The 14,194-nt window shown below is 35.1% G+C and overlaps 2 protein-coding genes across 3 annotated transcripts in view; one reads left to right on the forward strand and one right to left on the reverse strand.

Annotated features, from left to right (window-relative positions):
• Positions 1-10,414, reverse strand: part of ECM2 (extracellular matrix protein 2) — a 31,490-nt gene extending 21,076 nt beyond the window's left edge. Inside the window, exons 1-2 of the mRNA XM_026680534.2 lie at positions 10,183-10,414; positions 1,684-1,992 (exon numbers count right to left, since the gene is read on the reverse strand). Of these exons, the coding sequence (XP_026536319.2) occupies positions 1,684-1,978 (295 nt within the window). The 5' untranslated portion in view covers positions 1,979-1,992; positions 10,183-10,414. The remainder of the gene's footprint in view (positions 1-1,683; positions 1,993-10,182) is intronic.
• CENPP (centromere protein P) overlaps positions 1-14,194 on the forward strand; it is a 155,048-nt gene that overhangs the window by 117,735 nt on the left and 23,119 nt on the right. The window lies entirely within an intron of this gene.

A 14,194-nucleotide genomic window follows, 5' to 3' on the forward strand; every position in this document is an offset into this window, starting at 1 on the left:
ATTATATTTTTTTGTGTTCTAATTGCCCTTTTATTTAAAAAAAAACCTGCTTTATATATACATTTTCTATGTACATTTTCTATGTAATTCCACTTTGAGATCATTTATTTAATTTATTGTAGGCACCTTGAAACAGGAATAATAGATTTGGAATATAAATATGCATGTGTGGTTTATAGATTATTTTCTGATGTTTTCTAAAATAACTATCTGCCATGAAAAAGTTTCTCAATCAAGCTAACTATGATACTGTACAATTTCTAGAAATATCAAAATGAAATAAATTACAGACATCTTTTACTAGAAATGTAGTAGACATCTTCTATATATTCAGAAGATTGCTGCTGCATATTACAGTATGAATGTTTACTACAATGAAGTCAATAAAAGCCATGATTTCACCCTTACTTACTTTCATATATTATATTAATATATACATTCATATATTATATTAATGAAACTATACTTATTTATTACAAATATTTTTGTGCCATGTTTTTATTGTACATGGCTAAGCCAAATTGTTGCTATCACATACATTTTAATTTTGAATATCTTGGAGAAATAAATGCAGAGTTTTTATATAATTGTATATCTTTAGTGATAGAATGGATAGCATTGGAATATCAAGTATATTTTTCTTTTCCCATGTGCCAGTACCACCCAGATGTGTTTCAGAGGACTGTGGAACTTTCTAGAAGAATTTTGTAAGGTATAATGGGCTGTAGTGAGAAAACTCGCATTTTAAGGGCTACAATTGAGATATCTGCGAATGTCATATCACTTTTGTGTCAAGTGGATCAACATAGTTGATAGGATGGTTGTTTCAGAGCATTAAAAATCATGAATTAGCTTTGGAACATACATTCACAAAATCAGTTTGCACATCCATTGAGAGTGCAAATGTCAGCTATATGAATTATTCACTTACTAGGATGACTTTTACCTTCTAAATATTGCTGACTCACTGATTTATCCAATTCCATGTACTCTGATAATAAAGTTGTTAGACTACTAATACTTGTGCACTGTTACCTGCTTTGGGGGAAGATCACCTGATTTTTATGATGTTCTACAGTATTTAAAAGATGTGTATTAATTAATTGTACATTTTAACTTGACCTGGTAGTAGAAAAATACTTGGCCTACACATTAGCATGTTAGTATTTTTGATTTAATCACACTTGTGGAGCATGGTGGTTCGAGTGGTTGGAACACTGAACAGGAGATTAGCAAGCCTGCATTTGAGACCCAAGAGCTGGGGTTGAGCTCTCATCCTTCACTCCAGTGCCTACCAGGGGCATGAAAGGAGCCCCCAACAGGCGTCCCCAGGGCAATGGTGATGTCACCAGCTAATCCTTTCAACCCAGAAGCGCCTTGGTGCTTCTGACATGAGTGCAAAAAAAAAATCACACTTGTTTATGTTTAAATTTTTAGGTGATTGAGATCTCAAATTGTGAATATGAGTTGGAAGGACATAAAATAAATAATAAAATCTATTTCTAGTATTAGGTGAAGAGCACCGAATACTACTATTAGATTTCTGGTATTTCTCTACAGTGAATGAAAATCATACATGATACCCAAGATTAAGCAAGAAGAATTCATCTATTTGTAATTGTTTTCTTTTTTACATGGATGATTTATAAATATATATATAAAAAATAAGTTTTTCCTCCTTACCTGGCAAAATATTATAACTGGATTCTTGAACATCCAATTGGGTAAGAGAGTTAAATACTCCAGTAATATCTCCATCAATATTAGTAAGTGGGATGCTCATTAGAGGAGTGCTAGAGATTGGAGGTCTAATTTGTGACTGCCTATTTAAACTGTGATTTCTTAAGGGGATCTTTCGTAGTCTTCTGTAGATTATTCTTCGCCTTGCTCTTCCGGGCATCCCATTGGGTTTATTCTGGGCAAGAGCAACAAACAAATAAACAAGCAGGAGATAGTAGACTAGGACTGCTTTTTGCATTGTTCCCTGGAGCACTGCACAAAAAAGAAAGAAAATCATTTGAAGATTAAAGCGATTAGAATTAAAAATGAAATTTTTTTTAAATTAAAGTCCTTATTAAGTGGAGTGTCTAAGGCAAGGTCGGTGACTATTTGTTTTTATTTACAGATTATAGAAGGGTGAGAATCTTCTGTATATAATCTAGATAAAGCAATGCTCTTTGGAAGCAAACACATGATAGCAGTGTTCCAATGTCTAAGAGGCTGCCACAAAGAAGAGGGGGGTCAACCTATTCTCCAAAGCACCTGAGGGCAGGACAAGAAGCAATGGGTGGAAAATAATCAAGGAGAGAACCAACCTAAAACTAAGGAAAGTTAGAACAATTAATCAGTGGAACGACTTGCTTCCAGACATTGTGGATACTCCAACACTGGAAGTTTTTAAGAAGAGATTGATTGGACAACCATTTATCTGAAATGGTATAGCAGGAGGTTGGACTAGAAGACCCCCAAGGTTCCTTCCAACTCTGTTATTCTGTTATATTTGGATGGGGTTTGTTAGGGTTTGAGGATTAACCCCTAGAAGAGTATTGCAGCAGTAGTCAAGCCAGGAAGCCAAAGGAGAGCGGAAGGGCCCCAGAGTATACACACACTGAACACAAACACTGTTTGTAGTTTAAATAGTTTTTAATCCAGTTAGAGTTTAAGCATTGTCATTCAGTCCATTAAGTCATTCACAGTATTTCCATCCAGTAAGACTCACTAGTATAGTCCAAGTTAAGAGTCCTTGCAATATCTTTATCAGCCGATAAAGATATCTTCCCTCCTCCGGTTTCACTCTCCAGAGAAACCAACGCTGGATATTCAGTAGAATTACGCAGTAAATCAGCAAACAGTAGCAAACAAAAACAGTTCAGTCACAGGCACTCACAGTCAGTAATCTCAGTTAGTCACAGCAACACACAGTTAGTCGCAGCAGCACACAGTTACAGTACAGCTTTCCAGCTACTAATGCTTCCTTATATTGTAACTTCTAACCGCACCCTTAATCGGCTAATTGCCTGCTGCATTGTGCTTAAAGTGATAAGCACTTAAACCATGATATCTAAGTTTTATATATTTATTCACCCAAACCATATTTGGTATCAATGTTATACCTAACATACTCCCCTTTTGGGTGAAATAAATATATAATACCTTTACAATCTAACCCCATAATTTTCACAACTCTCCTGGTGCTTACTGGCACCTTGGGCTTTAGTAAAATTATCAGCTAAATTGTCCTCCGACATACAGTACTCTAGCTGAATCATCTTACTTCTTACAGATTGTCTCACGTTTAGGTATCTTAGATCTGTATGCTTGCTCCTTGTTTTTACTCCAATATTTGTGGCCATTTGAATTGCTGCCTGATTATCTTCATGTATAATTATAGGATAATCTACAGTTATACCTATATCAATTAACATTTGTTTATACATTATTAACTCTGTACATAACAATGATAAACAGGAGAATTCTGCCTCCATAGTAGACAAACTTATATGCTGTTGTCTTATTGACTTCCAGCCTATTAATATCTTACCCAGCATTATGGCTGTTCCTGAAGTCGACTTTCTAGTGTCTCTTTCTGATGCAAAGCTAGCATCTGCATAAGCACACAAAATTAAATCACCCTTTGGTTCTAAATACAATGAATAATTCATTGTCTTTTTAAGATATCTTAATATCCTCTTAGCTGCAATCCAGTGTCTTTCACATGGTGCAGAATTGAATCTAGCCAACTGATTCACGCAGTACGATATATCTGGTCTAGACCAATTACTAATATAACTCAAACTACCAATTAAAGATTGATAAATCACCTTATCAAACTCCGGACTTTGTTCATCAGTGTTGCTAAACTCCTGACTCATTGGAGTCTTAGCTGGCTTACAAAGCTCCATCTTGTAATCTTTTAGCAATTTGCTTATCTTATCTTCCTGAGATATCTTAAAACCTTTCCGTGTTTTCTTTATATTCAAACCGAGATACTTCTTTATCTCCCCTAATTGCTTGATCTTTATTCTCTTTCCTAATGATGTTATTATTTTATTTGCTTCATCATTAGTTTCAGTTATCAATGCAATATCATCTGTGAACAGTAATAATAATGATACTTTACCATTTGTCTCCCTCTTAAACAGACATGGATCGGCTAAACCAGCTTTAAATCCTATATTGTCTAGTTCCTTTACAATATACTGGTTCCATTCATAGCCTGATTGTTTAAGACCATAGAGGCTTTTCTTTAACAACCAACAATCATTATTATCCTTATTTTCACTTTTAATACCAACAGGTTTTTCATATAAATAATATGTTTTAATGGGGCGTGCAAGTAAGCAGTTTCCACATCTAGATGGTTAACTATATAGTTTTTACTAGCTGCCCACACTAAAGCTGCTCTCAAGGTTGCTGCCTTAAGACTAGGTGCAAACACCTCATCATAGTCATTAGCATTCTGCCTAAAACCTTGGGCTACTAACCTTGCCTTATGGATTATATTACCATCTTTATCTATTTTTACCTTAAATATCCATTTGCAGCCAATGGATTTCTTTCCTACAGGTAATTTGGCATTCTCATACACCTTCATATCACTTAATGAATTCAGTTCCTTATTCATTGCTGCATACCATCTTTCTTTTTCCTTATTAGGATACTTTTTAATTTCTTCAACAGAATTAGGAACTTGATTAAACTGGCACACTGTGTTAGCCTGGTATCTATCAGGCGGTCTAGATATACGTGTAGTTCTTCTGGGAATTACAGGGCTTACAGGAGGACTTTGTTGAACTACTACCTGTTCATCTTCCTCATCCTGTTCAGCTATTGAATCTGTTTCTTCCTTTATGGGCACTATTTCATCCTGTATTTGTCTCTTTACTTTATTTTTAAAGTTACAGGGATAACTAATGGGATTTCTATAGGATTCAATAATTACATCTTTATTGGCATCCTGTTCTAATTTATCCCATCCTTCATGTTCTAGAAATTGGGCACTAGCACTACATAACACTTTAGATGTGCCTTTCTCCCAAAATCTATATGCCCTATGGTTTGCCTGATAACCAACGAAGAAAAATCGTTTAGCTCTATGTTGCCCTTTTTTTCTGATTTGTGCAGGAATATGCACCCATGCTGGTGCACCAAATGTGTGCAGGTAACTTAAGTCAGGTTTCCTGCCATGCCATCTGGTGAATGGTATTTCACCTGTTGTTGTATTAACAACGTTGTTCAATATGTTATTAGCACACATTGTAGCCTCCCCACAAAGAATCAGGTAACCCAGAATCATTTAACATTGTTCTAACCATTGCCTGTAGTGTTTGGCCTCTTCTTTCAATAAAAGCGTTATGTTCTGGCCTGTATGGAGCAGACTTCTTATGCTCTATTCCAGCTACCTTAAGTCTGTTCTGGAATTTGTTATTAATAAATTCCACCATTATCTGTCACCAGGGTTATCAGTTGTCGCTTAGACTTTCTTTCAGCAAACCTAAGCCAATTGAAAAATGTTGATATGTTTCAGTTTTGCTTTTCATTAAATAGCAAAACCCATATCTAGAATAATGGTCCATAATGCTCAGTATATATCTAGCACCCCCATACTGGGTTTCTTTGGACCTATTATGTCTGCAAATACCACTTCTAAAGGTTCTTTTGTTTTGAAACCATTTAGCCTATTTGCAGGCAATACTTTGCTCTTATCTTCACAGCAAACATTACAACGCAAATATTTATCACAAGGTTTTAACCTTATTCCTTCAGATAACTCAACTGTACGTTTAGCATTTTAAAATTTACATGCCCCAAACGCCTATGCAATAAATGGATACATTCATCATGAGGCTTTATATTATTAAATACAGTCTGAGCCTCCCCTTTCTTACTATTATCTAATACATATAATGTTCCATTTAAAGCTGCAGTTACCCTTTTGTTATCTTTTTCAATTATGCAATTATTATCCTTAAAAGTAATTACATAACCTAATTTATCTAATACCCTTACTGAAAGCAAATTAAACTTTTAGTTGCGGTACATACAACATTTTTATATCCTGGTTTATGTACGGACAACGGCAAAACCTTGACCTTCGCTTTCAGGTTCCAGCCGCTGGCAAGAGATATATGTTGAGAGCTTGTAGACATTTTTATAAATTTTGTCTTATCTCTTGTGATGCAGTGGGATGCGCCACTGTCAACCACCCATAGATTATTCTTCACATCAGAGTTGCTAAACATGGCTAGTTCAAATGCTTTCTTTGGCTTTTTTACATTCTGGCTTTTTCTTTTTTGCAGAATCTTGCCAATGTCCTCTGCCTCCACAATTAAAACACTTTTTAATTGTGTATGCCGTTGAAGATAAATTCTCTTCTTCCAGGTGCTTTACTTTGCTTTGCTGGTTTCTTTCAAGCTTTGAAGATAATTTCTCTTCTTTCTTATCTTCTCTCAGCTCGCCACGCCACGCCTTCTTCTGGCTTCTTCTAGTAGCCTGCCTGTAATCTCGGTTAATGAGAGGCTTTCTTTTGGCAATACCTCTAACGAAGTCACATAGTCATCATAGCTTTGATCTAATGAAGATAATATTATGTAGACTTGTTGCAGTTCATTAAATATAAGCTCTTTTTCTTGCAATTCTTGAAAAATGCTCTTCATACAGTTTAAATGAACTAACATATCTCCATTCCTCTGAAGATGCGTTCGAAAAAGCTTCCGTGTAAGATTTATATGTGCTCCTACACTGTCCCGAACATAAATCTTCCTGAGGTTCTCCCAGCAGTTTGCAGCATTTTCTTCTCCACGAATATGGACAAGCTGCTGATCACAGAGAGTCAGTCCTATGATGCATAAAGCCTGCTCATTCTTCAGTTTAAAGTCTTGTAACTTTTCTTTATCATCATCATTAGCAGGATCCCAGCTACTCACATCTGGTGGGTTTGCTATAATGTCCCACAAACTTTCTCTGCGTAGAAGTAAACTACATTTCATTGACCATGAAACATAGTTTGTTCCATCCAGCCTGGATATCATGGACAGTTGTGACAAATTTACTTGTGCCATTACTCTTCAGATATTTTGACTATTTTAAACTAATTAAAACAGTTTGTTTTTACAGTAATGTGCAACTCACACCAACTCTCTCTGCTATATCCTGGTTAGTTAGACTATGCTGCTGGGCCCATAACCAATGTTAGGGTTTGAGGATTAACCCCTAGAAGAGTATTGCAGCAGTAGTCAAGCCAGGAAGCCAAAGGAGAGCGGAAGGGCCCCAGAGTATACACACACTGAACACAAACACTGTTTGTAGTTTAAATAGTTTTTAATCCAGTTAGAGTTTAAGCATTGTCATTCAGTCCATTAAGTCATTCACAGTATTTCCATCCAGTAAGACTCACTAGTATAGTCCAAGTTAAGAGTCCTTGCAATATCTTTATCAGCCGATAAAGATATCTTCTCCTCCTCCGGTTTCACTCTCCAGAGAAACCAACGCTGGATATTCAGTAGAATTACGCAGTAAATCAGCAAACAGTAGCAAACAAAAACAGTTCAGTCACAGGCACTCACAGTCAGTAATCTCAGTTAGTCACAGCAACACACAGTTAGTCGCAGCAGCACACAGTTACAGTACAGCTTTCCAGCTACTAATGCTTCCTTATATTGTAACTTCTAACCGCACCCTTAATCGGCTAATTGCCTGCTGCATTGTGCTTAAAGTGATAAGCACTTAAACCATGATATCTAAGTTTTATATATTTATTCACCCAAACCATATTTGGTATCAATGTTATACCTAACAGGGTTGGATCTCATTTTTGCACTGCAGGTCTGTGGAAAGACAAGACTCCAGTTTCAAACTGAAGTTTGATCTAGAGATGAGCTAGCTGCTCTGAACCATGTTGATTATTTTGCTTGTTTGTTTACCAAATTGGTATGCTGCCCATTTTGCCAAGGCGAGGTTGATTAATGAAAAAGAAATTGGTTTAGCATAGTTCCAGATCTGAATTACAATAATTAGAAATATTTGTTCAGTGACTTATTTATCTCAACAAACATTTATTGTAAACATGTAACGCCTATCCTGTGAAGATATGGAATGAAATATTAATCTGATTATAGTTAAAGATATGATTTCCAATTTCCCTAAAACATTTGGTTTTATTAAGCGTGTCAGTGAAGACAGTGGTTAAGGGCCTTGCGTGAACTCCGCTGCCCTTTCTGTGACATGGTTGCAAACAATTTGCAGCCCAGAGGTTGGGAACCCCTGCTTTCGGAGAGAAGTACAATCCTCTTATTCTGGATTAATGAATAATTAGAAAGATTGGAAATTAATTAATACAACTTAAAGGATATACATAGTTGATTTCTCTGAATTTAATCTGATGAGATTAATAAATGAAATATTGTTGAAAGTTTATTCTATGTGAATGTCACATTGTCATCTATAAAGACAAGTTCTTTGGCTTCATTTTATAAACAATTTGACTTTTTGTGTGAAGAAGGCTCTTAGTTTAGGCCACATATTGCAAATTATAAATGATATAAGGTTCTTAATACTCTGTTTATCACTTTAAAGTAAAGCTGTATAACAGTACAGCAGTTATAATTATGCTATATATTAAAAATGGCTATATATTATAGTATGGCAGTTATAATTATGCTGTATATTAAAAATAGCTAGCAAAAGTTTTCTTCAGGGCAAAAGTTGGTAGTTTTTAATATTACCAACCTAAGGAAAAGTTGAAAAGTAATCATGTAAAAGAACTTGGGATTCTGTCTCTCTATCTGTCTATCTGCAGGATAATTCTCCAAATTCAGAACAGAGCAAGATCAGCGAGCTGGATCAGGCTGTGGGAGTAGACAAAATAAATTCAGAAAATTTCCTCTAATGTATCCCTATGGGAAAGGAAATTAGGCAATCAGTTGGTATGTTGCTTATTCCACCCTTCCCCCTTAATCATGTGACCTAGACATGCTCATATTCCTTCCCACGCCTTCCTGCATAGCCATACATGCACAATATGAGAGGAGAGCAAAATAGACAAACATAGAGGCTGCACATATATACCCACTCTGATTAGTCCCTGGGAGAAATAGTGCTTAAACATCCAAACACAGAGAATTGCAACATATTTCATTACACAGATGAGTACAGACACAGCCTGTGTCCTTTGCTAGTAAAGAAGGTAGAAAAAGGTCAAGAAGCCATGCTGTATATACTTTGGTTTATGATTTCCCACAAAAGCATGTTTGTTTGTTTCCCTTACTGGATTTAAAAGCCTAAAAAATATAGGGTAGGCGCCTTTTATGGTGTTTAGTCCAAGGCTTACCTTCTGTGTAAGGTATGAGAAGGACAAGTTCCCCACAAATGCTGCCCTTCATGTACTCCTGATGAAAGCTATGAGCATGGCAATAGCAGTTACTATTTCTGGATCATGAAAAGCATCGTCTGGATCTACTGAATCTGTCTTTATATTCAGGGAAGAGGGGTGGGGGCCAATAAAGGGTGGATATACATTGAACAAGAGGCTGCTTCCTCTTGGACTGCATTAAGGAAGTAACATCTGGCAGAACCGGACTGCACAAGTGTATTCTGCATGTTGCATATGCCACACACTAAATGTCATATGAGAGAGGAATAGTCTATTTTCCCAGGTAATTGCATTATGTTTACAGTTTGTTCTGTGGGAAAGGGCAGGGGAAATTATAAATTTATTCAGATAACCTGTCACCTCAAATTACTCCATTAAACCCATATTGTAATGGACTACTCTCCAAACAGTAAAAAGAGAATTTTTCCAAATGCATTTGGGAAAAAGAAGTTGATTATAACACAATTAATAACACAGTGTTATTTTTATTGATTATCCCATACCATTGAAATTCATAGCTATGAACACAGCCTTAAAAAGTATTGTTAAGGAATTGCTAAGATGTTAGCATTTTTCATAAAATGTTGTGAACAATGCTTTTTATTACTCCTGTGCCAAAGTAAAAATAATTGGTTTTATTCATATCAGTTAAGCTTCATGAAATTAAATACAATATACTTTCTGCAAATACATTTTATATTTGTTCTCTAATCCACACACACACTCACACACACACACACACACACACATATATTGGTAGTCAATCTCCCATATTTTAAGTAGTAATTTAATATGTAGATGTAATACATTACCTGGTTATCTAATCTAATAGTAGATTCTGTTTGCCATTTAAATTCCAGCTGCAGAAAAGAAAAACAAAAGAATCTGTGCTGCTCTATTTCAGAGAAAAGAGACAGTTAAGAAGAAAATATATTAGATGCCTCCTTAAATAATTCCTTTTCTTGAAGTGAAGGCACTGCTCTGTCCTGGTGTGCGCAGAAATTCAGCTACTTCAGCTATAAAAAATCTTTCCTTCAAGAAAATGAAAAGCAGCACAATACTTTTGGTCCTTAGGCTGACAAGGCACAAACGGGAGCTCTTTTTAACCAAGATACTTTCAGAACCAAAATAAACAGGATTACTGTTTTAAAAAAACAGGCATTTGCAAGACAGTTTCATTTGTTCTGTTCATTTTCCAGATTTAGTTAATATAAGTTTATTGTGTGTTAGAAATTGTATGCTTTTTTATGTTCCAAGAAAACTTTCAAAAGCCAGGTTTTTCTTCAAGATAGAATTTAATGGTGATTCTTCCGAATAAGAGCTTTCTACCTGCTCACCCCTTCTGTCTGATGTTTTCAGTAGCTAACCGACTTTTGGGCTCATTTAAAAAAAAAATTGTGAAAGAAAAGAAAATGGCTGATTCATTTTTATTTGATTATTTATACATTCAATTCTAACTAAGTACTGAAATAACACTGTACTCAGATAAGTTTTGAGGATGAAGCCAAGGTTTGGTAGCCAAAAGGAAAATGTGTATTACTACTCATTTCCTTTTTGTCTCAGGGGTTTATTCCTTCATTCTTTGGCTTGTGCTTCCTTCTTTATATGTACTAGTTTTCTGAAGAAGGGAGGGTGCTATCTATCATCTGTTCATCCATCCATCCTAAAACTGAAAACACTTTGAGACCACATCATTCAATGAATTTTAAGAATTGTATAAATCTTGAAAAGCAATGACATCTTAGGTGTACTGTTATTACCTCAAATCTTATGCAAGTTAGACTATGCTTCATTTGATCAGGGAGTGTTTGACTAACAATTCATGTGTGACTAACAATTCTGAGCAGTCTTAACATTCAAATGTTAAACAAAATTGTATGTACCAAATATAGTCTGGAAAGTAGCATTAGAGAAACATTAAAAACTGAAGTAAAGGATCACAAGGAATCAAAATGAACCTTAGCTGAATTCCTTGAGCCAAATTAATTGTAACAATTTTATGGAAGATATTTGGTCCATGAATAAGATACAGTAGTTGGGTGGAGAAACTGCCCCTCAAAGAAACGAGTACTGTATATCCTCCCAGTTATATGGCAGCAGGAAGAAGGATCTGGAGAGAGATTGGGAAGAACTAGGGAAGAATATATCTGAGATTAGCTTGAAGTCTAAGACTGAGAATATCTTCGGTCAGAGAATCAGGGTTAGGAATGATTTGAGGCCAACATGAATTAATAATAACAGGATTCAGGAGATAATGAAACTTCTTTTAAAGCCTATCTTCCTAGCTATTTAATGGAAACTCATTTTTCCTAAATTACCCAAGTGGTTATGTTATCTGTCGGTACATCAAAGTAGGCCATGTTAAGAGTACAGTATCCCTAGTCTGACTATTTGCTACTAAGTGTGTTTACGAGAAGGATGGCATGCTAATTAGTTTTCAGTGCAACATCTATTATCTGTAAGGGAAGTACCCATCAATTTAATTGGTAAAGGAATGCTAGGTAACTGGGGATATATGAATTACAACAGCCTTTGCTCCTGGCAGTTCAATAATTTCTCTCAGGCTGCCTTGTCCAAAGAAATATTAAAACAAAATGGTAATTCAATAATAAACTGGTCAGGATGGAAGAGAGGCAGGATATAAACATCTAAACAATCATACAGCAATAAAATACATACAAAGAATCATGCAGAAAGCGTCTTCCATGTAATCTATATTTGGTATCCTTATGTCATAATTGTAATCATCATTGTTATCCTGATAAATTGTGATTATAGTGATTAAGATTTTTACAATATTGCATTTGCCTATTGAAAATAGAGGTGGGATTTTAAGGAACAATACTAAAGACTGCTCAAATTAACAAATCTGTATGTTAGAGTTCAACATTTTTCAATCTAGACTTCAACATAAATAAATTAAATAAATTTAGTGCCCAATGTGGAATCTGGATTCAAAAGAGGCAGAGGCAGTCAAAAATCCCACTATGAACCTCTGATGGATAATGGAAAAGACAAGGGAGTTCCAAAAAAGACATGACTATACCACAAATTGGTAACAAAACAGGGTTGTATTGAGCCAGCTTACTTGCCTTTTGAAGAATTTGTATGTTGACCAGAGATAATAGTTAGAATATACCACTCTAAATGGTTCAAAATTGGGAAAGGAATTTGCCAAGGTTGTGTACTGTCATCTAATTTATATGCAAATTGTAGTATGAGAAATGCTAGTCTAGAATTAGAATTGTCAGAACAAACATCAGCTATTTCAAGTATGTTAATTTTAACCACTAGAGGCAAGAAAGATTTTAAACTGTTTTCTTGAAGATAAAATAAGAGAATGCAACAATTGTTTGCTGCTCCACATTAAAAAAAATCCGAATATTATATTAGCAGATAATGCTTAGATATATTGAGCACATAATGTGAATGCAAGAGTCACTTGCACTTCCAGACCATGATGTCTGGAAAAATTGAAGGGAAAGAAGAAAAGGCAAAAAGAAGACACAACAGTATCATTAATGACCAGGCATGACCTTCCAAAATCTCGGAGAAGTTATTGACAGACAGATCTAGCTATGATGTCAACAGAGAATAATCAGAAGCTAGTGAATAATATACAGGGTTAACAGCTAGCTCAATATTTGTTCTTCAAGGTATACACACATATGATTCCTTGCTCAAAGTTAGGCACAGTCAGCTGCCTGTAAAACTGCACTATTTACTAAACCTGACAACCATCCAAACATAATGAAGCAGAACAGACTGATATTTGAGTGGGGGAAAGACATGTATTTTGATCTCTTCCAGTATTGATATTATACTGCTATAGATCTTTTTGCTAAATTAATGCAATGCAAAAACTTTAATATTAATGTTAAAAATTAGATCACATACTTGTAATTACATTCCAAACAACATGGTATAATTGTGAATTATAAAGAAATACTCTTCTAATGTAGAAGAAAAGCAATACTTTTCTTTTAAAAAATATTTTATTTTATTTATTTTTCACATTTTTGAACCTCCCATCCTTCTCTCAAAGAGGGATTGAGAGAAGATATTGCTGTCTCTACGGGAAGCACAAACCAAAGTGAATTCATTTTAAAAGAGTCAGCAACTTGCTCCAATAATAAATGGCTTGGCACAGTAAACTACAAATATGAACCCTATAGTTGCATTCTTTGTTTAATGAATGGTCTCTAATATCTTTATAACCAAAAATATAGAAAGATTCTGAGATAAAAACCAAACATTGAAGGCATTCTATTAAAAACAGATGCTTCAGTAGAGTGTGTGTATGGTTTGTGTCACACATGCTGATTCTTAAAGTTACCATAACATTGCCAAATTTTAATCCTGTGGGAGTCATGGGTCCCAGATTTTGGATACATTGGTAAGTTAGCCCATTTAAGGTATATTGATTCGAAAATTGTTGCCCTTTGATGCATCATTTCACCCAATTGAAGGCTACAAACAAACACACCAATGTTAGTATGTAGATAATGTGAACTTCTACCCAATAAAAGCCGTACATCTCTAGTTTAGAAAAAGCTGTTTATAAAAGTATTAAAGTGGGCAATATAAAGTAAACAATTATGCAAATGCCTGGGCTAAATGAATAAGCATATTTTAACCTAGATTAACTATAGAAGTTCCTGAACTACTACTGTTTTTATTCCTTGGACAAGCAGCCTTTATTTTGCATGGAAAATCTTGCTATTGAGGCTGGATAGGGATAGAAACAAAATCAACTCAGTATCCTATGGGAGTGACATTGTGTACTTAGTGGTAGGAAGGAAAAATGTTTTTCTCTCCTAATCT

This window comes from Notechis scutatus, chromosome 2 (assembly GCF_049901735.1).
Source record: "Notechis scutatus isolate UNSWTSFEM ecotype Mainland chromosome 2, rNotScu1.2, whole genome shotgun sequence".
Classification (NCBI taxonomy): domain Eukaryota; kingdom Metazoa; phylum Chordata; class Lepidosauria; order Squamata; family Elapidae; genus Notechis; species Notechis scutatus.